Source organism: Podarcis bocagei (assembly GCF_964188305.1).
Source record: "Podarcis bocagei genome assembly, chromosome: 7".
Lineage (NCBI taxonomy): Eukaryota > Metazoa > Chordata > Lepidosauria > Squamata > Lacertidae > Podarcis > Podarcis bocagei.
The window spans coordinates 42912221-42936387 of NC_138132.1; the positions used below are offsets into that span (position 1 = coordinate 42912221).

Genomic DNA, 24167 nt, shown 5'->3' on the forward strand with positions numbered 1-24167 from the left:
TAACTGCATGCCAGCCTCACCACTTGAGTTGGAACTGTGGTGAGAGTTAAGACAGAATGATGAACAAGGAAGGGGTTCTATAGATCTGAAGGGTTCTTCTTGCTTTGGATTGACATCGCTGCTAGGTGACTTTAAGCAGGCTGCTACTTTGTTCATTTCTTTAGTTATCTGGGAATAACCATACTGGCCTACTCTGAAGGGCTGTTTGCGAGATTTCTGAGATTATCCATGTGAAGCACTTTGAGTGTGTGAAACCTTCTATATAAATGCTTACTAGAAAGGCTTTCCAGCATGCATGGCTCAGCTTCTTAAACAAAGAACATGGATTCATCAGGTCAGAGTGTTGACATCCCAAATTTTGCAAATGAAATGTCTCTGTAATGAACCACATTTGGGATTTGTATTAGGAAAGGAGGATAGTTTGCTTGGAGTATGGAATGTTAGGTAGGGAGGAATGTTGCATATATGTTTGGAATGTTGGAGTGTTAAGGTATGGAATGCTGGGACTTTAATAGGAATTTAGCTGGTTGCTGTTGCAAGAGGGTGGAGAGTAGAAGGAATAAGCAGAATGAGAATGGGTTTAGGAAAATAGTAGTTCTAATGACTTTCATCCCAGTCTTCAGTTTTCTGTCAATTTGTTTTTATACCTGAAAGAAAGACTCTGTTGTTCTAGAAGTACGTATTAGGTCGTTTCTCATTAAAATGCAAAGAAAATGAAAATTCTAACTGATCCCTAACTGCAAAGCCTCTCTTCTACCTGATGTTGCCAGGTAAAATAGAGTTCACGTGGCAGGAGGTGATGATTGGCTTTGAGAGCTCCTTCCTCATGTTCCCCATCAACTTGCTCATCGTCCAGATCTTCAGGAACATCCGGTCTCAGCCTAAGAAAGAGAAGAAACCAGGGAAAAGTGGGCGAGTGTCTCCCGACCTACCTGCGCCTCTGCACCAAGCTACTCAGAATATGTCACTCACTCCGGAGGCTGTGATCAAGGCAAGCCACGTGACTATACAAAGCTGCCTTATGCTGAGTCAAACATGCTTTGCCTACAGAAGGTGCCATCTCCACTTAGAAGGGTCAGGGAAGGACAAAAGCAGAAGGTCGCAGTTTCAAACCCCAGCACCTCCAGGTAGGGCTGAAAACAAGCTCCTGCCTAAAACTCTGGAAGCCACTGCTAGGCAGTCTTGAAAATATCAGGAAGCTTCCTATGTTCTCTGTTTGAGACCCTGCCAGTCAGAACAGACAATACTGACCTACATGAATGAAATAGCCTGACCTGGTGACAAGGCAAGCTTTCATGTTCCTGTTGCTCCACCTGACACTGGGGACTCTGATGAAATGGTTTATAAACTCTCCTAAATTTAAATAAACAAACAAACAAGACTCTGGGCATGATGATTTTATCCACCCACACCCCCATTCTTTAAAGTGCAATGTGTATTTCTTGATTTGAGAATACGGTAAACTGCCCTTCTGGTTTTGCAGACTGCCTTCCCTCTATCTGCTGCATGGGGCCTGGGATTTCTGCCCCAGAATCCTCCTCTGATGGCTCCACTGCACCTGTGCAAGGGCACAATGCCTGAGCAGTATAGGCTCAATTTCATGATAATATGTAGTCGCTCCTCTCCTCCAGCATTTTATTTCTTTGGAAAAGGAATTCAAGTACTGGTAGATTGTGGGGTGTTTCTGGTAGATACTGGTTATCTCTGGATCTCCTCCCCCCCAAAATAAAAAATAACTTGAAAAGCTCAACAACTACTGCTTCCTCAAAAAAGCTCAACCACTCTGGCTTCCTAAGAAAAGCTAAACAACTTTGGTTTTCCAAAAAAACCCAACAACTTTGATCCATCTAATGACAATGGGTAGAGCACGGTCAGTTTTTTAATACTGTGAGTACATCACAATCTGTTGGGAGTTGGACGTCCCCCGTACTGTATATAGGAACAAAGGAAACTGCCTTATACTGAGCCAGACACAACAGTCCATACAGCACAGTATTGTCTACACTGACTGGCAGCTGCTCTACAGCAGTGGCGTAGCGTGGGTTGTCAGCACCCGGGGCAAGGCAAGTAATTTGCGCCCCCTAACCCGTGGATTTGCGCCCCCTAACCCGTGGATTTGCGCCCCCTAACCCGTGGATTTGCGCCCCATAACCCTAACCCCCAGATGTTGCGCCCGGTGCGACCGGCCCCCCCTGCACCCCCCACGCTACGCCACTGCTCTACAGTGCTTTCAGGCAGGGTTCTCTCCCAGTCCTAACTGGAGATGCTGGGTATTGAAACAGGGGCCTTCTGGAAGCAGAGCAGGTGCCCTACCACTGAGCTATAGCATGTCCCCTAATTGCAAGATTCTGTTCATCTTTCTTTTTGGGTAAGAGGAGGATGGTTTTTTTTTAAGGGTTTGGGCCTGGATCAAGGTGGGGAAAACCTTGCATGTTTTCTGCATGAAACCAACACAGATGGCATTTTCATAATTTTGGCAAATTTGGATTTTCCCTCCCATTGCCACCATGTATTTTGATTCCATACAGGATATCAGGCGAATTGCCAACTCCCTGTTCAAAACCCTCAAGGCCCCACTACCTTCCCCAGACCCTGATTTTGGCAAATCGACTGACATCAACAAGCTCTTGGCCTTGGTTGAGGACATTATCTGCCAGCAGAACAGGATCGGACAGGAATTTTATGACGAGAGCAAGAAGAAAGATGATCCAATTATCATCACCCTCGGCTTGGTGGATTTACAAGGTAAGTTACAAGCTGGCAATTTCCGATGCGGCAAAATTCCGGTAAGTGAAGGTGATAACAGCTCCCAAGGACACAGAACCATCTGGCAGGCAACACGGTCCTAGTGGCTGACATGCTCACTCTCTGAGACAGTTCACCAGGGCCAGACTGAGACATTTTGCTGCCTGTTGGGGCAAAAAAATCTTAATTTCACACATATGTTCATTGGGTTTGAACTGCTGGTGGCTGACCAGGAACGAGACCTTGGGATTCTAGTGTGCGGCAACTGTGAAAAGGGGGCAACTTTCATGTTAGGAATGATGAGAAAAATAACTGAATATAAAACTGCCAATATCATAATGCCTTTATACAAATCTATGGTGTGACTACATTTGTACCGTTCTGGCCAACTTAGAAAGCACAGTGTAAAGTTGGGAAGGGTTCAGGAAAAGAGCAACCAAAATGATTGAGGGGTGGAGCAACTCCCTATGGGGAACGTTTGCTGCGTTTGAGGCATTCTAGTTTACAGAAAAGGTGAGTTCAAGATGACATGCAGGAATCACAGGTAAGGAGTCCCTAACAAGTAGCCATCCAACCTCTGTTCGAAAGCCTCCTGTGAAGGAGAGTCCATTCTACCATCAAACAACTGTTACAAATGATGGTGTTCTTTTAATTTCCAAGTAAACAAGTTTTAGTTTTCCTCTCCCTCTAGAAAAGAGAAGGACTCCAACTCCAGAAAAAGGAGTGGGTGAAAGGCTGAAGCATCGAGACTACAACCGCTGCCTCTACATGCAGCTACAGCATGTAGAGATGGAGATGGAGTTGTTGGGGCCTCATAGATTCCAGAGCCCACAAAGCTACTCCCAGGCTGTGAGGCAGGTTCGGCACATGAAGGACTTCCTGGAAAGCCAGCTGTGCTCTGCAGCATCCATCAGCGAGAGGTAAAATGATGAGTTTGGGGAAGGTCCAGAGGCCTCATGCCATTGCCCATGCATTTATCTTACATAAGAACATTTACAAGCTTTGCCTTGTTGACTTTTTCCTCATAGGACTCCTATGAGATAGGTCTGTTATTCCCAGTTTACAGTTTGGGGAAGGGAAAACTGAGGCCAAAAATCCACCACAAGGCCACAGGTTGTACTCAGCTAAGCTTTGCTCAGATTAGACCTACTGAGATGAATAGACCTAAATTAATCATGTCAACTGATTTCAGTGAGTCTCCTCTGAGTATGGCCAGCAATAGATGCAGTCTAACCAAAATGTCCCAAAGTAGCGTGCAGCCTTTTGAGTTCACTAGAACACTTCATCAAGCTAGACAGTAAACAGAGTGGGGGAGGAAAACGGGGTGGGGAGAATGAGAAAAAAAAAGTTAGCTCATGTAAAGTCATGGAGTCTGCAGGGTGGAATTAAGATGTTTTAAGATAGAATGAGGGACAAGGAAACAGACATTCAAACCCCTGTTTTGAGAATATAAAATTCAGTAGTTAATCTGTCAAGAGATTTTTTTATCTAAGACCACACAGTGAGTGAATGACTGAGGGATGACAAGGACCATATCCCTATCGTAGTTTTAAAGCACTCTTACACACTTGTAATCTTTTTCATTCAACATTCTGCCCCCTCCTGGTTAAGATGCTTATTTAGCATTTTTTACCACTGCTTTGAGCTCTTGTGTATGTCATGTAACCCAGCTTTCTTGCTTCACCAGAGGCTCGCCAACTCCCAGCGTTCTCGGAGATGGCAAGAAGGAACCAACACCCAAAGGCCTGCCCTGGTGGTGTGTCTTCATTGCCTGGTCCCTGGTGGCCATCACCAGCGGCGTATCGGGATTCTTCACAATGCTCTACGGGCTGCATTATGGGAAGGACAACTCCATCAAGTGGCTGATCTCCATGGCCATCTCCTTCTTTGAAAGCCTTTTCATCACACAACCCTTAAAGGTAAGCTCCCTTAGGAACATTAGAAAGCTGTCCATCCAGCTCAATATTGTCTGCACTGACTCCAGGGTTTCAAGCAGGGGTCTTCCACAGCCCTTCTTGGAGATTCTAGGGAGGGGACCTGGGGCATTCTGCATGCAAAGCAGATACTCTACCACTGAAGACTGCCCTTCCTTTTCATCACAGACTTTAGTTACATAAGGTTCAATGGCAGAAGCTCCATTTACATGTGTGCACACAAGTGGGAATGTCAGTGAATGGTCACAGCAGGATATTCAGGGCTTGGAAATGAAGAGGAGATAATGCATTGCTCACCAAGGGTTGTGTTTCTGTGGACCACTTGCAGAAGGGATGCTATGGGCACCTCTGGATATGCACTTTCATTTATCTGATTTTATCTGCTTGTTCCTAGCCTAAGGCCAAATCAGGGTACCAAGAGGCCATCTAAATATATGTGGGAAGAATTGCAGGGCTTTGTTTCGTCTTTTAATTTAATGTCTATACTACAAATGTAAACTGGTTTTAAATCTCTTTAAGCATGAGTCTGAAGAAAGAGAAGCCTGGAAATTGTAGTTATTGGTTTAACTACAGAATTGCTGGCACCTTCAGAAACCGTAGTTCTAACGGTGCATTATCTTAATTTGATATGTGCAAAGCAGCCTTCATTAATCAGTGGCATACTATTTGTGCCGTCTTCAGAAAGAGTGAAACAGATTCCTGGTGGCCAAATTTTCCAATATTCCACAGGCTTCATCTGCATTTAGAAAACACAATATCTTTACTGCCAATGCAAGGTGTCAGAAATAGATATTTTACACTAAGCTTATCTGTGCCAAAATATGTTTCTAGATCTGCAACAACTGTTTTCCAGGTACTGGGGTTTGCTGCTTTCTTTGCTCTGGTTCTTAAAAAGGTGGAACAGGAAGATGAGGAAAACACATCTATCAATGGCCCATTGTCTGCCCCAGGTAACTTATTAAGCTATTTTAATAACATGGCCTAGAATAACATTAGCCTTCCCTAATCTGGTGTCCTTCAAAACTGTCACCAGCCCTGGCTATTGGTCATGCTGACTGTGTCTGATGGGATTTGGTGTTCAAAACATCTGGAGGGCTGCTGATTGGGGAAAATTGACCTATAATTTATTTCCCCTGGCTTTGCAAAATATCACGACCAGGCTTTGATGGTAGGACAGAGAAAGCTAGAAGTAGTTGTAGTTCCAATTTAAAGTCATCCTTCTGTTTGCCACCCATCAAGCTCCCAAAAGAAGGGGACTGCAGAGAAGGCCTTCTGAGGACTTTCTTAACAGCTAGGCAGGTTCATACAGTTGACCTCAACTTCTAAAGGATTGAGGAAGAGCAAAGTGCTGAATAGGGGCAAGTCTAGCAATAACTGCACAATTTGTGTAACCTGCATGTGCAAATAGTTGCGCACTCATGTTATTCGCATGTAATGTTCAATTGTTGTACTGTCTGTGTACCTATGCACATAGTCGCTGAGCTGTACAGATCAACAAGCGTGCCCTCTTTCATGCAAACACTGGAACACGGGTAGAAACAGTTTGAACTTGTGTTCAGTACATCATGCGAACAAACCTGATATCAAGGGACATCCTCTTCTGCAATTTGTGGACCATAAGGGGCAGCCAGGACTCAGGAGCATCAGGCTTCCCTTGTGAAATTGTCTCTTGTTGTCACATCAGTTCCACTGGCAAAATTAGCACGCTGTACTGGACACCTGCCCAGTTTCCTTGTCATCTTTGAAAAGTGGAAGTTTCACTGCCTGTACAGCAGAGCTCCTCGCTCCACTTAGGCCCTTTTCTCGCTTGTGCAGAGATCTATTTTTATCTCACCTTAAGCCAAACATATTCTCCCCTGCCCATTTCAATAGCCATGATGGGTGTTAGATCACATGCACTGTTTGATATTGATGACCTTTTCTTTGCTCCAGTCAGTCTACGCTTTTTTGTCCATAATCCAAGGTACTAGGTAAGTTTGTGCTATTTTCTATTTCTAAATAATTCAGCTTCTCCATTGAAGTTCCTAAAGGGGTTTTTTAATGTGTATCCTTTGTTTTCCTAGTAAGAACCCAGTGCAGGTTACATAAACAATTGTATCAAATAAGCATCTTAGCCTAAAACAGAAGGGCAGTCAGCATTAAAAATCAGCTTACGGTTGGTGATGGAAGACTGAGTATTTATAGAGAGTTGTTGTTTTTTTAAATGAAACTATCGTGCTGCTGTTTTATAATTAACAATATACTGATAGATGCTGTGGAGGCAAAGTGCAATCTAATCCATGTTTATCTGGAGGTAAGTCCCACAGTGCTCAGTAGGGCTTTCTCCCTAGTAAGTGTGTTTAGGATTGCTATACACGCTTAACCGAACAGTGAGTCACACTGAAGTCATTGGTTTCTCCTTCTGAGTCGACAAACATTGCACTATTAATCAGCTAGTGCGGGGGGTGGGGAACCTGTTACTGGACTCCAATTCCCATCATCCCTGACCAGGCTACTGGGGCTGGTGGGAATTGCAGTCCAACAACAACTGGAGGACCACAGATTTCCCACGTGCTGAGGAAGTGACTGCAAGGAGATATACAAAGTAGCCTGCAATCCTTCCTGTCTGTCTGTCTGTCTATAATTGTGCCTGGAAATGGTCAAGAAACCAAAGAAGCTTTCACTGACTTTGTATTTGAAGGTTCTGGCCTTGACCTACAGAGCTCTAAATGAGCTGGGTACCTAAAGGAGTATGAATGTCCTTGGTAGCTTGGGGCACATCGTACTGTTGCTATTAAAATGTATTTTCTGTAGCATGAAAAGTAAGTAAGAACATTATGCAAAAACAACCACGAACCCTGCCCCCAGACTGTTGCTATTTTGGGGTGGGATTTGATAACTAGAATGTGCCTTTGAGCTCCTGATGATGCTTCTTGCTTGCCTGGATAGACAGAGATGTGTGAGCATTGTTGCTCCACCCACTTTTGCTTCTGACCCTGCCCACCACTGAAATGTGACCATTGGAAGGATGCCTAGAAGAGAATTTTTCCTCAGGCTGAAAAAGATTCCCCAGCCCTGATGTAGGCCATCAAAACTAGCTCTAGGGCTAGTCTAAATTAGGCTTTCCCAATGGAAACTGCACTTTTCATACAGCCAAGAATGCGCTACCTGAGATTGGTGACATAGGCCTATTGCCATGGATTCACAGTCTCCAAACATTGTCCCTCTCCTATTGTTTTCAGCTGATAAATTCCAGGCTAGTAATAGGCTGCTGCCTCCTCTTCCTGTACAGGTGACTCAAACCCTATCTTTGGAGCTCGCAGAGAAAGCAACATCTACCAGCCTCCCCCTTCTACCGACATTGAGAAAATGAAGAATAACCGTGTCAAGGAGCAGAAAGCATTTGCCCTGATTAGAGAAATATTGGGTACTTTTATGATTGCATTCTAAACATACTGTGAGGGGAGAGAGAATGGGCTTTAAAAGAAGACATGAGTTGGTTAGTTACTTATTTCCTTGTCAAGAAGACGGAGACAACAGGCTACACTGATTCACATAAAATGTGCTTGTCTGATTTATATGTATAGATGCACATTCAGAAATGATTACTGTAAACGTAAATAGAAATACAATAATCTCACCATGGGGAAGACTGATCAGGTGAGCTGTGTGCCGGGTGGTGCTGTGGTCTAAACCACCGGGCCTCTTGGGTTTGCCAATTGGAAGGTTGGCAGTTTGAATCTACATGACGGTGTGAGCTCCCGTTGCTCTGTCCCAGCTTCTGCCAACCTAGCAGTTTGAAAGCATACCAGTGCAAGTAAATAAATAGGTAAGGTAAACATAAAGGGAGTGGATGGCGCTGTAGAGGGAAAGTAAACAGCATTTCCATGCGCTCTGGCACTTGTCACAGTCCTCCATGCGCCAGTAGCAGTTTAGTCATGCTGACCAGATGACCCGGAAAGCTGTCTGTGGGCAAACACCGGCTCCCTTGGCCTTGAAAAGCTAGATGAGCACCGAAGTTGCCTTTGACTGGACTTAACCATCCAGGGGTCCTTTGTTGTTGTTTAGTCATTTAGTTGTGTCCGACTCTTCGCGACCCCATGGACCAGAACACGCCAGGCACTTCTGTCTTCCACTGCCTCCCGCAGTTTGGTCAGACTCATGTTTGTAGCTTCGAGAACACTGTCCAACCATCTCGTCCTCTGTCGTCCCCTTCTCCTTGTGCCCTCAATCTTTCCCAACATCAGGGTCTTTTCCAGGGAGTCTTCTCTTCTCATGAGGTGGCCAAAGTATTGGAGCCTCAGCTTCACGATCTGTCCTTCCAGTGAGTGTTCAGGGCTAATTTCCTTAAGAATGGATATGTTTGATCTTCTTGCAGTCCATGGGACTCTCAAGAGTCTCCTCCAGCACCATAATTCAAAAGCATCAATTCTTCGGCGATCAGCCTTCTTTATGGTCCAGCTCTCACTTCCATACATCACTACTGGGAAAACCATGGCTTTAACTATACAGACCTTTGTTGGCAAGGTGATGTCTCTGCTTTTTAAAATGCCGTCAAGGTTTGCCATCGCCTTTCTCCCAAGGAGCAGGCGTCTTTTAATTTTGTGACTGCTGTCACCATCTGCAGTGATCATGGAGCCCAAGAAAGTAAAATCTCTCACTGCCTCCATTTCTTCCCCTTCTATTTGCCAGGAGGTGATGGGCCCAGTGGCCATGATCTTCGTTTTTTTGATGTTGGGCTTCAGACCATATTTTGCGCTCTCCTCTTTCACCCTCATTAAAAGGTTCTTTAATTCCTCTTAACTTTCTGCCATCAAGGTTGTGTCATCTGCATATCTGAGGTTGTTGATATTTCTTCCGGTGATCTTAATTCCGGCTTGGGATTCATCCAGCCCAGCCTTTCGCATCATGGATTCTGCATATAAGTTAAATAAGCAGGGAGACAATATACAGCCTTGCTGTACTCCTTTCCCAATTTTGAACCAATCAGTTGTTCCATATCCAGTTCTAACTGTAGCTTCTTGTCCCACATAGAGATTTCTCAGGAGACAGATGAGGTGATCAGGCACTCCCATTTCTTTAAGAACTTGCCATAGTTTGCTGTGGTTGACACAGTCAAAGGCTTTTGCATAGTCAATGAAGCAGAAGTAGATGTCTTTCTGGAACTCTCTAGCTTTCTCCATAATCCAGCGCATGTTTGCAATTTGGTCTCTGGTTCCTCTGCCTCTTCTAAATCCAGCTTGCACTTCTGGGAGTTCTCAGTCTACATACTCCTTGAGCCTTCCTTGTAGAATTTTAAGCATAACCTTGCTAGCGTGTGAAATGAGTGCAGTTGTGCGGTAGTTGGAGCATTCTTTGGCACTGCCCTTCTTTGGGATTGGGATGTAGACTGATCTTCTCCAATCCTCTGGCCACTGCTGAGTTTTCCAAACTTGCTGGCATATTGAGTGTAGCACCTTAATAGCATCATCTTTTAAAATTTTAAATAGTTCAGCTGGAATACCATCACTTCCACTGGCCTTGTTATTTGCAGTGCTTTCTAAGGCCCTTTTGACTTCACTCTCCAGGATGTCTTGCTCAAGGTCAGCAACCACACTACCTGGGGTGTACGAGCCATCCATATCTTTCTGGTATAATTCCTCTGTGTATTCTTGCCACCTCTTCTTGATATCTTCTGCTTCTGTTAGGTCCTTACCACTTTTGTCCTTTATGATGGTGATCTTTGTATGAACTGTTCCTTTCATATCTCCAATTTTCTTGAACAGATCTCTGGTTCTTCCCATTCTGTTGTTTTCCTCTATTTCTTTGCATTGCTCGTTTAAGAAGGCCTTCTTGTCTCTCCTTGCTATTTTTTGGAAATCTGCATTCAATTCCCTGTATCTTTCACTATCTCCCTCGCATTTTGCTTGCCTTCTCTCCCCTGCTATTTGTAAGGCCTCGTTGGACAGCCACTTTGCTTTCTTGCATTTCCTTTTCATTGGGATGGTTTTAGTTGCTGCCTCCTGTATAATGTTGTGAGCCTCCACCCATAGTTCTTCAGGCACTCTGTCCACCAAATCTAAATCCTTAAACCTGTTCCTCACTTCCACTGTGGGATTTGACTTAGATTGTATCTTACCGGCCCAGTGGTTTTTCCTACTTTCTTCAGTTTAAGCTTGAATTTTGCTCCAAGAAGCTGATGATCTGAGCCACAGTCAGCTCCAGGTCTTGTTTTTGCTGACTCTATAGAGCTTCTCCATCTTTGGCTGCAGAGAATATAATCAATCTGATTTCGATGCTGCCCATCTGGTGATGTCCATGTGTAGAGTCGTCTTTTGTGTTCTTGGAAAAGAGTGTTTGTAATGACCAGCTTGTTCTCTTGGCAGAACTCTATTAGCCTTTGCCCTGCTTCGTTTTGAACTCCAAGGCCAAACTTGCTAGTTGTTCCTTTTATCTCTTGACTCCCTACTTTAGCATTCCAATCCCCTATAATGAGAAGAACATCCTTCTTTGGTGTCAATTCTATAAGGTGTTGTAAATCTTCATAGAACTGGTCAATTTCAGCTTCTTCAGCAGCAGTGGTTGGTGCATAAACTTGGATTACTGTGATGTTAAATGGTCTGCCTTGGATTCGTATCGAGATCATTCTATCATTTTTGAGATTGCATCCCAATACAGCTTTTGCCACTCTTTTGTTGACTATGAGGGCCACTCCATTTCTTTTACGGGATTCTTGCCCACAGTAGTAGATATGATGGTCATCTGAACTGAATTCACCCATCCCCGTCCATTTTAGTTCACTGATGCCCAGGATGTCAATATTTATTCTTGCCATCTCATTTTTGACCACATCCAACTTACCCAGGTTCATGGTTCTTACATTCCAGGTTCCTATGCAATATTTTTCTTTACAGCATTGGACTTTCCTTTCGCTTCCAGGCATATCCGCAACTGAGCGTCCTTTCGGCTTTGGCAAAGCCGCTTCATCAGCTCTGAATCTACTTGTACTTGTCCTCCGCTCTTCCTCAGTAGCATGTTGGACGCCTTCCGACCTGAGGGGCTCATCTTCCAGCGTCATAACTTTTATACAGTGGTGCCTCGCAAGACGAAATTAATTCGTTCCGCAAGTTTTTTCTTCTTGCGAGTTTTTCGTCTTGCGATGCACGGTTTCCCATAGGAATGCATTGAAAATCAATTAATGCGTTCCTAGGGAAACCGACTTCAGACCAGGTCCCGGGACAGTCTGTCCCCCGACCTCTTCTGAAGGCTGGGGGGGGGGGGACAAGGGCTTTTCTTCCCACCCCCAGCATTTTAAAATCGCCCCGGGACAGCGGAGGACTTTTCCGCTGTCGGGGCGATTTAAAAGCCCCTGGGAAGGCAGGCAGGGGGGACAAAGACTTTTGCCCCCCGCCAGCCTTCAGAAGAGGTCCTGGACCTCTTCTGAAGGCTGGCGGGGGCGAAAGTCTTTGCTCCCCCCGCCTGCCTTCAAAAGCTGTCCGGCCAAGGCTTCGCGGACCTCTCCGCCAGCAGCGGCAGCGCTGCCGCTGCTGGCGGAGACTTGCCGGCATGCCGAAGCCTGCACGCAGCGCGCCCAGGCTTCACGGACCTCTCCGCCAGCAGCGGCAGCGCTGCCGCTGCTGGCGGAGACTTGCCGGCATGCCGAAGCCTGCACGCAGCGCGCCCAGGCTTCGCGGACCTCTCCGCCAGCAGCGGCAGCGCTGCCGCTGCTGGCGGAGACTTGCCGGCATGCCGAAGCCTGCGTGCGCTGACATCAGCGCGCCCAGGCTTCGCGGACCTCTCCGCCAGCAGCGGCAGCGCTGCCGCTGCTGGTGGAGACTTGCCGGCATGCCGAAGCCTGCGCGCGCTGACATCAGCGCGCCCAGGCTTCGCGGACCTCTCCGCCAGCAGCGGCAGCGCTGCCGCTGCTGGCGGAGACTTGCCGGCATGCTGAAGCGTGCGCGCGCTGACATCAGCGCGCCCAGGCTTCGCGGATCTCTCCTGCCTTCAAAAGCCGTCCAGGATAGCGGGAAGCGCTTCCCTGCTATCCCGGACTGCTTTTAAAATGCTGGCGCTGGGGAGCAAAGCCTTTCGGGCCCCGCCAGCCTTCCTGGACCTCTTCTGAAGGCCGGAGGGGGGGGAAAAGGCTTTGCTCCCCACCGCTAGCATTTAAAAGAGGTCCCCGGAGATTTCCCTATGGGCTTTCGTCTTGCGAAGCAAGCCCATAGGGAAATTCGTTTTGCGAAGCGCCTCCAAAACGGAAAACCCTTTCGTCTAGCGGGTTTTCCGTCTTGCGAGGCGTTCGTCTTGCGGGGTACCACTGTATGCCTGTTGTCTTTGTCCATGGAGTTTTCTTGGCAGGGATACTGGAGTGGCTTGCCGGTTCCTGCTCCAGGTGGATCACGTTTGGTCAAAACTCTCCACTATGACCTGTTCATCTTGGGTGGCCCTGCACGGCATAGCTCATAGCTTCTCTGAGTTATTCAAGCCCCTTCACCACGGCAAGGCAGTGATCCATAAAGGGGCCAGGGGTCCTTTACCTTTACCTTTTTTACTGCTCACTGTTGATGGACAACTTTCAATGCCCCTTCTTCCTTGAAGCAAGGCCCTTTCTTCTTTATAGGATTCTTTATCTTTAAACTGGATTTGGGCTGGGCAATAGGGAACTCTTCAAATAGAAGATTGTCCTCTGGGCCATTAAAAACGAACCAGCAAGGACATGCCCAGTTTAGAAAAGCTTTTATCTTAAGCGGTCCACAAAGTAAACATGGGATGTTACCTTAGGGACCGTAAGCACAGTACAATTTTGTGTGTGTCCAATACCTTAGCATTTAAAAATTAGAACCAAATGGAAATGGATATTGCCCCTCATAAAAACATATGCCACAATCATTATGCCGTAATCCTAACCAGTGGAACTTTAACCATATCTACTCAGAATTCAATAGGACTTACTCCCAGGTAACTCAATTAGGATTAGGGTGGCAATGTTTGCTGTTGTGTTCTTGCACACTTCTTGAATTGTTTTTTAAGGTGTGTTTGCAAAGGTACAGAAAAACCTGTGTTCGTACTACAGTTGCACAAAGTAGAATGAGCCATTTGCAATGTATTAGCTCCTGTCTGGAAGCACCTTTGGAAACCTATTGGGTTTCTTCTTTGCTTTCATATTGCTTTGCTCTCCTCTCTCCAGCCTACTTGGGTTTCTTGTGGATGCTGCTTTTGGTTGCCTATGGGCAGCGAGATCCTAACTCCTATTACCTGAACAAACACATTGAGAACAGCTTCACAGACGGATTCCAAGACGTCTTCAGTTACCAGGACTTCTTCAAATGGGCCAGAACCACCTTAGTCAGCAACTTGTACAGCTCACACCAAGGTACAGAGATTCATTTCATTTTGTTTCATTTCAGTTATTTATTAAATTTCTATACCACCTTCCATCCAAAGATCAGAGGCAGTTTACAATATAAAAACACAAAAATACATAACAGATTAACAAACAAAAAGCCCATATATTGTTTAATGAGCCAAAAGCCTGGGAAGAGTTCCAAAGCCCAGATACAGAGGCATGGAAGGCTGCATTTGGCCCTCTGGGCCTTAGGTTTCCCATCTCTGCTTTAAAGCATCTCCTCTTCCAATATACTGCTGTCTGTACCCCAAAGTCATCAGTGGAAGCCCTTCTGCAAGTACCCCCTGAGAAAGTGGCTGTAAGAGAGAGGGGCCGTCTCTCTTGTGGCTCCTCTGTTATGGAGTGCTAGATCTTGGGATATTCACCTGGTGCTTACATTAATTTGTTTTTTTGGCACCAGACACTCTTCAGTTCACCGAGTTGTGTTTTTTAGGGGCTTTCTTGTTTTAGCATGGACATATTTTTAATTTATTACTGGAATAATTTTAGGCTCAGCTGGCTGTGTTTTTTATGGTAGCGATGAGGAGACTGAAACCTAGAGCCAAATGTGCCTCACCAGGGATCCCTGTCTGGCATTCAGACTCTGGCACAGTAGGAGACGTGGCCCTTCGACTGAAAAAGATCTGCCCTTTTAAGGATTTTCGCCTTATGAAGTTTTTATACAAGCAAATACAGTTAGCATTGCATTGTGCTGCCTCAGTTGCTGCTTCTTAGTCTCTGTTTCTTTGCATCTTGTGCTTTTGTTACGAGGGTTTGCTTGTCACTCAGATGACATTACCATAAATGAAATAAATAAAATGAGTAAATAAAAAACTGTTGGTGGGGTACAAATTAACTTTGAAAGCATTGCAAATGACTGTGGAAGGATTTGCCTTTTCAAACACTTTCTCTCCCCCTCCCCCCTTAAATTTCAACAAGGCTTTATCACGGATGGCAACTCCAAGCTGGTGGGCAGTGCCCGGATTCGCCAGGTGCGAGTGAAGGGCAACACCTGCCCAATAGATCCCAAACTGCAGCTGACGGTTGGCAAGTGCCATGCTTCTTATTCTTTCGACACGGAGGACATGGCAGACTATGGAGCGCACTGGAACATCTCTTCCCTTGATAACTCATCAGAACTCAGTTCTGCATGGCAGTATCAGAGCCAGTCCAAACTGAGAGGGCACCCAATCTGGGGCAAACTGGCTGTCTACAGAGGTGGTGGATATGTGGTTCACTTGGGGACAGATGCCCACAATGCCTCCAGGTAGCTTATCTCTGCTTATTTGCGCTTCCACTGTAGTAGTGGTAGCAGCAGCAGTAGTTTAATCAGTTAGATTAATTCAGGGGCTGGGAATCCTTGGCCCCACCTGGTTCTAGGGTCCCATCCCACCCATTAGCAGTTCAATGGGAAGCAACCAAGGGAGAGAAGATGGGGTGTTGATGTTTTGCAAAGCATGCAGTTGCAGCTCCAGATTTGGTACAGATTGGGGGAAGTCTTAGCAGAGAGGTAAACGTACATTTCCTTGTAAATATTCAGCGTTTCTGCATTTTCTAATTGCATACATGCCATTTCCAGGCTGTGACTGCATTTTGAAGTTTGGGACTTTGGATAACTGTTAGGCAAGGCTTGCATTTCAATGGTGTATTGATATTATTTGTATTCTTCTCCTGGAGCTATAGAGTTCTTTTTACCTTTTACACAGTCAGGCCAGATAAAGTGGGGTTGAGGGTGTCTATGCTGGCTGTGGCTAATGGGAGTTGTCTTTCAAACCATCTGGAAGGTGCTAGGTTGGGAAAGGCTAGTTTAGACCAATGGCCAATCTAAGGGCATTTCGAATGTTCTAGATTGAATGCTTTGTTACTGCAGGAAATGGGGTTCCACCCTCTTTTCTGCTGGATCATCAGATTGGATTTGGCAACCTCTTGACTCCTTAGCATCTTAACATTTTTAGGACCTCAGGATGTGATTGCACATTCCTCACTTTGTATTTTGGCAGAATCCTCCAGTACCTCTTCAATAACGTTTGGCTGGATACATTTACGAGAGCTGTGTTTGTTGAGTTCACTGTCTACAATGCAAATGTGAACCTCTTCTGCATTGTAAGCCTCATGTTTGAAACCAATGCCTTAGGTAAGAGCCTGACATCTGCGCCAGTGTTTTCATGTAAGAAAAAAGCAGTGCCTACATTACTCTGGGAGTTTGCCTGGCACATTTTGTCTCCACATTGATGTAGTAATTCAATATCAACCCAGCATATTACATGGATACAGTGAGCCAGACAGAAAAAGGAACAGGGTTTCCATACCTTTAACAGCTACAATACATAGAAGAGGGCATTTCAGATTTGTACATTTTGTCTTAACCCTCCACAATAAGCTGCACCTGCTGTCCGACGGAACAGAATACTGACTTCTGCTTTGATTTCGCAGGGGCTTTCTTCACGCGGTCTGAGCTACAGAGTGTCCGGCTTTATCCATACACAGATGGTCTGCATATCTTTGTGATAGCAGCAGAAGTCATTTATTTCCTGTTTGTCATATACTACATGGTGGGACAGGTAAGGATATCAGACTGGATCAAGCCAATGGTCCATTTGCTCCAGCATCCAACAGTAGCCAGCCACATGCCTCTGTGCGCAGTAGCAGTCTTTTGCTCTTGGTTCTTAGCGACTGGTATTTAGAGGCATGGTACCTCTGAACAGTGGAAGGCATTCTCTTCCACCCTGAGCCAGGAAAGCGAACCTTGTTGGTGATATGAATCTGGAATTTCTTGTGCCACAGTTGAGAACAATGCTGCTAAACCAGACTTCCTCAAATTAGTCCTTCCAGATGTTTTTAAGTGAAGTTCTCACCATCCCTGGCCATTGCCCATATTCACTGAGGCTGATGCAGGTTGGAAGTCATCAACATCTGATGAATACACTGGTCCCCCATGCATTCTGGAGACCAGACACTCATATTGTTTGGTCACATATGTTCCAGGGCTTGCGAATCCTATCAGCAGCCCTGGCTGCCACCAGCCCTGACACTTAAGAGTTCCTGATTATTATAGTGCTTGTAACTCCTGCTGCCAGTCAACTGCCACACCTTGCAGGCACGGACTAAGTAACCCAGACAGTGTAATTGTATAGATGTCTTCTCAGAAATAAGTCCCACACTTAGTTCTATGGGACTTTGTCCAGGTAGGTGTGCAGAGGCCTGCAACCAAAGACTTGTTATGTGACAGCTGTCCTTCTTTTTGTGACCACCCTGAAGTTTTGGGATGCTGTCCTACAAACTGATTGGCTTTCTCTTTTGCATGGAATTTCCAGAACATCATTGGAGATAAAGGAGTACCTAAGGCTGCATTCAGACAAGTCTCTGCACATGCATCGTGAATATAGTTGGGAATAGATAACAGTTTGCAGAGCAGAATGCTCCTTGCGGAATAGGCTAGCCATCAGAAGTGTTTTCCTTAGCTTCTTTTCCATGTTGAATCTCTGCAGGTCAGGCAGAGAAAGCAGAGGCAGCTGCCAGCCAGAAAAAGCTGGAGACCCTCTCTGCATTCCAGCAGCTCTCTCATTTAACTGACTGTGTGATCCTTGGATATGAAGTCATGCTTGGCTACTCATCGAAATGAGGTTGCATTGTAGCAACACAATCTGCCTTTCTCCCTAACAATCACTTAATGCATTCTTTGGAACTGAACACCTTGTTCCTGCAGGGAAAGCTCATGCGCGCTCTGAAATGGAATTACTTCCGAAGCAAGTGGAACCTGTTGGAACTGGCCATCATTTCCATCAGCTGGAGCGCCCTGTTGGTGTTTGTAAGACGGACAATCTTGGGCTTGCGGGACATCAGCTACTATCAGGAGCATAAGGATGAGTAAGGGCTCCCCATCCTGCCACTTTGTAAACTCTCCATCCCATCAGGGGGAGAAAAGGGAAGAATTTTTAAGCAGCCTTGGTGATCTATGGATGCTCCCTGTGGAATTTGATGTCTGTGAATTCCAATGCAAACCGACCTGATTTGCATCTCCCAAATATAATTATCATTTGATTTTGGCACTTGTACAAATGCTGCAGTACAGTCCTTGGCATTAAAGAGTACCAAAATGTATTAAAATAAAAATGTATGGTTTCAGAAAAAGGTCTTTAGAAAAATGTGGATTTAGATATATTTTTTGAAAAAAGTTTTTAAACACAAGTTTTTAATATAATTTTGTGGAGGTTTTTTTTTTTTAAAACTGCAAGCTCAAAATGGATGGGATGGGTCGCATGAAATTCACATAGACCATTTTTTTGCAAGGCATTTTTTCAACTTTGTAATAGCTACTGCTTGCATCCATAAAGATTATATAAAATACAATTAATGTGCGTCTCCCAGGTTTTTGCTCTGAGAGAACTGTCCAATTTTAAGGGCTTATGTTTCAATTGGAAAATAATGGATTGGTTGACTTGCCCAACTCCACCTTTCCTCCAAGAAGCAGCTCAAGGAGACAAACATGATTCTCACCTGCCATGTGAAGCAGATCAGGCTGAGAAAGAAAGAGACTTGCCCAAAAAAATTCAGTGAACCTTGTGGCTGAGCCAATATCTGAACCTAGGTCTCTTTGGTCCCAGCCTGACACTGTAACCATTACACAACACTGCCTCATTACTGGGACTGGTAGAGCAGAGAGCAGAGAGGTCAATGACAGGCAGTGTCAACTAATTCTAGTTCAGGGAAGTTTTTAATGTTTGATGTTTTATTGTGCTTTTAATATTCTGTTGGAGCTGCCCAGAATGGCTGGGGAAACCCAGGCAGATGGGAGGGGTATAAATTATTATTATTATTATTATTATTATTATTATTATTATTATTATTATCCTCTTCCCTGGTGAGTTTTAAAAAGCAACACTGAGACAAAAGAGGAGGAGGAAGCTGACATCTAGAGAGAGCCCCAGGACTGGTTATAAGGAAGGAAAGAGGCAGGCAGGCAAGCAGGTGGAGGGTAACTAAGGTTGGTGGAGCCATGCTCCATGTGCCCTAACAGAATAGCCTCCACTATGTCATAACGATTCCCATATTCCTTCAGGTTTGCAAGCTTCAACCAGACAGCGACTGTTGATGCAGTTCTGGGCTACCTGATTGCCTTTCTGGTTCTTCTTGCCACTGTGAAACTCTGGCATCTCCTGCGGCTGAACCCAAAGCTGAACATGATCACCTCAACCCTGAGGAGGGCCTGGGGGGACATATCAGGATTTGCAACTGTGATTATAATCATGTTCCTTGCCTATTCCATAGCGGTGAGTACCCATGTCTTCCATCTATTCCCAATTGGTTTTCTGGCTCTCTCTCTCCCCTCACCCCCTACCAACCCTCCATAATTTGGATTAGTTTGCTCCTATTTTTTTTAGAGTCCTGTCTGTTATACAGATGTAGTCAAAATGGTACCTTCCAGATGCTGTTAGACTACAATTCCCACCAGCCCCAGATGTCAAGGATGATGACAATGAGTTCAACTTACTACACACTCGTCACCCTAAGGTCCCAGAGCAGGTTACAGCCACTTAAAATACAACATTAAAAACAGCTTGAAACAAATTTCAACCCAAAGGTGGTTTCTTTCGGGGGGAAGTCATGACTCTTAAAGCGGTATGAGTGCTTTAAACATATGCAGAAGCTGAGGCCTAAAGCGCGGGGGGCTTGTGAAAGCAACTGGCAGCAACAGTAATTATGTTTTCAAGCAGGGCTCATTTCTCAGTTGCAACCTCAACTTTAACCTAAACCTTCATCTCTGCAGTAAAGAGACACCAACAGCTCCAATACACCCTGTGTCTAAGCAGAAAAATAATCATGTGTATTATGGAGAACCTAGTGTGCCCAGTAATCTGTGTCACTTGCTAACTGGCCTTGTGATTTGGGTGAGAAACTGTTTTCCTCCCATTTTTATAATTTGCAGACAAACTTGATATACGGCTGGAAGTTGAACTCTTACAAGACCCTGTTTGATTCTGCAGAGACAATGGTCAGTCTTCAGCTTGGAATCTTCAACTATGAAGAGGTATGGTTTATCCTTCAGAGGTTTTTTCCCTTGTAACTAAGGTTGAATTAAATGAAATGGACCACATATCTGTTGTCTTATTTATTTAGCACCATCCAAACACATAGTTTTGCCAACCCCATCTTAAACTATCTATATTTTGCAATGCCGTTCTCCAGCCAATAAATTTGTACAAAAAGCAAAAGCTAGGTGCATGGCCATGCATCTATCAGCAAAAGTAACATTCAAAAATGTATCATATTAGGGAACATTGCCTTGCAAACATGTGTATATTAGGGAGAAACTGCATATACCGTAAACATGTGTCTATTATGGGGGGAAATGCAGTAAAATGCTGGTGAATTTTCAGGACTTCTTTTTTTTTTTAATGCAAACTACAGTGGTACCTCGGGTTAAGTACTTAATTCGTTCCAGAGATCCGTTCTTAACCTGAAGCACCACTTTAGCTAATGGGGCCTCCCGCTGCCGCCGCGTTGCCGGAGCACGATTTCTGTTCTCATCCTGAAGCAAAGTTCTTAACCCGAGGTACTATTTCTGGGTTAGCGGAGTCTGTAACCTGAAGCATCTGTAACCCGAGGTACCACTGTAATGCGAAATGTGGAGAACTGAACTTAGGAAGAGAAAAATGAGAAACGGAGAGAAAATTAAATGTACAGATTCACCCATCCCTAGTTATCATAAGGCAACCTTCCTCAACCTTGTTTGATTCCCATCTTCCATCATCCCCAGCCAGCATGGCTGATGGTCAGCAATTATGGGAGTCCGAAACATCAGGAGGGCAACAAGCTGGGAAAGGCTGTGGATGGGTATTGGGACTACTGTAAGTGGTTTACCAAAGGCTTCATGAAAAGGCGTGTTTTGAGCAAAGCAATAAAGGTGAAATCACCTTTTGGGGTTTTGAAAAGCAGTTCTGGGTATAAAGGGGAAGAAAGGACGAAAGTTGACTAAGCAGGAAGAGACCTTTGGACAGGTGAGGGTGGTGGAAAAGGAGGAGCAAAAGTCACAGGCAATGATGCATTGGAATGGGAGAAGCAAGAGGGAACACATTTTTTTTACTTTTCGTAATGCTACCCCCTGCTCCCACTGAAGTACGGTAGTATAACTTGTACATAAAAAAACAGCAACACATATCTTAAGCATTACTTATCCTCAAAATATACAAAGAAACACTCTCTTCAGTATTAAGGCAGAGTGCATTTGGGCAAACATGATGCTTACACAAGACACCAGCAAACTAAAGTGTTTAAATAATTCACAAGTACTGTCCCTGAAAATAATGTTCTCTTCCCAGAAGAAGATAACAATATCCCTTATTGTAACATATATATGTCTCTTTCAGGTCTTGGACTACAATCCCATCTTGGGCTCCTTCTTAATTGGCTCCTGCATCATTTTTATGACATTTGTGGTGCTGAATCTCTTCATTTCTGTGATCCTTGTCGCTTTCAGTGAGGAACAGAAACATTATCAGGTTTGTCCACAGAAGTAATATGTGAATTTCCACATTTAAGGATGCCATCAGCCCTGGTCTGTACATATATATGTATACTGGGAGATCCGACTAATCAAGGACCTGCACAGGCCGAGTTCAAATGTAACACTACTAAACCATGGTTTAGTACTACGTACAGTGGTACCTCTGGTTAAGAACTTAATTTGTTCCGGGGGTCCATTCTTAACCTGAAACTGTTCTTAAACTGAGGTACCACTTTAGCTAATGGGGCCTCCTGCTCCTGCTGCACCGCCGCCGCACAATTTCTGTTCTTATCCTGAAGTAAAGTTCTTAACCTGAGGTACTACTTCTGGGTTAGCAGAGTCTGTAACCTAACGTGTTTGTAACCATGGACATCAGGCTTGCCTGCTCCCCTTCCACTCCTCCCATTACTTTCAAAGAATGTTGTCCTGTTTTATGAACCAGGAAACCTGCCATACAACTAACTGTGGTAAATTTCAGAACAAGCCAGTTTCAAACTGTGGATTGTGATGCTGGTTTGTTTAAGTAACTGGTTTGTTTAAAGCCAGGATTCCTGGTTCATACAACAAAACAAACAGATAATTCTTACAGAACAAACATCTGTAGATCTCTGCCTACTGGCTGTGCAGGAGGTGGAAAGGGGAGAGTCCGAGCCCAATTCTTTACTTGGACTCTCCACAACTCATCCACGAGACTAAACCATGGTGTTAGCATTAAGTGTGGGGCCCTGGCCTGGTTCACATGACACAGTAATCCACTTTGCTTCTCCCCCATCTTTTTACTCCTTCCTGCACTAAGCTAAGCCACGGTATGGCTCAGTGTGCTGTCCAAACCTCATATTTTGATTGAGCTTGCTAACTATGAACTAGAACGAAGAATTACCCCCCCCCAATACATTTTCCTGTTTGTCTTCCTTTCTTTTGGCAGTAATTTTCAGTATCTGTCTGCAGCCTAATCACATGCACATTAATCAGCAGGTTTAGTTTGACTGACAATCTACTCATAAGGAAATTCACATACAGTATTCTCCTGGCCACACTACAGTTTACTGCAGTGTGCTACTACAATGTTTAACATGACTGTTTCGTGTTCTACTTTTTCCTGCCTGTAGTTATCATCAGCACCACAAATTCTACACAAGCCCAGGATGCAATTCAGTTATATCTATACTCATACAAACTGTATTGTGTGTGTGTGTGTCTGTGTGCTTTTTAGGCTTCTGAAGAGGAAGAGATTGTTGACCTAATGCTGAAGAAAATTTGCAGCTTCCTTGGAATAAAATGTAAAACTGACCATAAACCAGCCTCTGACAAGAAACTAGAAGAACCTGTGATGAGCAACTAACAACTGGTCTTCTTACCCACTTCAACTTACAGCTCTTGCAGCTGCCTTTAGATATTGTGGCTTCCATGTTTGTGAAATGTTGTGGCAGACAGCAGGATTACTTCCATTGACTGAGGTCTTGATATGCTCTCCAATAATTGTACTTAAGATACTGGCCTTAACTCTGTACTGATAGAAGTGAAAATGAGTGCTTGACATAACTATAGAACTGATGCTTGCTTGATTATGCATACTGCTTTATTCTGTACTTATTCCGCAGCGTAGTATAATAAAAGCTAAGAATCCAAAGCATTGTTCAGCTTCATTTTTTATAACAAATTATAAAATCATTACCAGTTCAATTCATAATTTATTCTTAGAAAATGCTTTATTTGGAAATGTATAAAATTATTCACAGTGTGGAGAAAATGGATGAGGAGGAAACCTCTCTGAGTACTAGAACTTGGGACCATACAAGAAAGCTGAATGTTGGAATATTCAGGACAAAAGATAATACTTCTTTACACAGCACATCATTAAATGGTTGAATTTGCTCCCCACAAGATGTAGAGATGGCCATCAGCTTAGACAGCTTTAAGAAAATTGTACAAATCCAAAGAGAATGAAGCTATCAGTGACTATTAGCCACAATGATTACTTTCACTTTCCAGTCTCTGAGGCAGTACTGCTCTGAATACCAGTTGATGGGGTGAGCACTGTTGCATTTATGTCCTGCTTGTCAGCTTCCCAGGGGCAGCTGGTTCACAACTGGGAGAACTGTTGCTGGACTAGATGGGCCTTTGGCCTGGGGAGGGCCATTAGAGAGGTCTAGAGAGCCACGTTTGGCCCTTGGGCCCAAGGTTCCCCGCCTCTGTCCTAAAACATTAACTGAGGAAGTGGTGTCCACAGAGCATAGGAAGAAACAAACAATAATGCTAGGACATGTATTGATTGCACACACAGTTTGCATTTCAACTGGCTGGAGATGTAAAGTGTGTGTGTTAATGGCTGAACCTATGGAATCAGAAGTAAGCAATGTACTGTACAGTAGCTGACTCCCAGAGAAGTGCATTATTAGATTGCACTTTAGCTGCTCCTAATAAATTAGCCATTATGCTATATGCTTTTAGTTATTTATTCATGTATTACATTTATATTTCACCTTTCCTTAAGTGCATGATTCTCCCCCTCCCCATTTTATCCTCCACTGCAAACCTGTGATGTAGGTAAGCTGAGAGACAGGGAGTAGCCCAAGGTCATCCAGTGAGCTTCAAGGCTGAGGAGGGATTTGAACCCTGGTCCTCCAGTTCGGAGTCCCAA

General features: G+C 44.5%; 1 protein-coding gene across 1 annotated transcript in view; it reads left to right on the forward strand.

Moving 5' to 3' along the window:
- Nucleotides 1–23156, forward strand: part of LOC308591547 (polycystin-1-like protein 2) — a gene marked incomplete at its 5' end in the record, with an annotated part of 55177 nt that extends 32021 nt beyond the window's left edge. The window contains 15 exons of the mRNA XM_081202314.1: nt 771–991; nt 2529–2745; nt 3437–3665; nt 4433–4664; nt 5533–5629; nt 7951–8085; nt 13825–14010; nt 14962–15289; nt 16023–16156; nt 16456–16583; nt 17729–17889; nt 19082–19292; nt 19949–20050; nt 21390–21521; nt 22740–23156. Coding sequence (XP_081058440.1) covers nt 771–991; nt 2529–2745; nt 3437–3665; nt 4433–4664; nt 5533–5629; nt 7951–8085; nt 13825–14010; nt 14962–15289; nt 16023–16156; nt 16456–16583; nt 17729–17889; nt 19082–19292; nt 19949–20050; nt 21390–21521; nt 22740–22868 — 2642 coding nt within the window. The 3' untranslated portion in view covers nt 22869–23156. The remainder of the gene's footprint in view (nt 1–770; nt 992–2528; nt 2746–3436; nt 3666–4432; nt 4665–5532; nt 5630–7950; nt 8086–13824; nt 14011–14961; nt 15290–16022; nt 16157–16455; nt 16584–17728; nt 17890–19081; nt 19293–19948; nt 20051–21389; nt 21522–22739) is intronic.
- Between the last annotated feature and the right edge of the window lie 1011 nt (nt 23157–24167).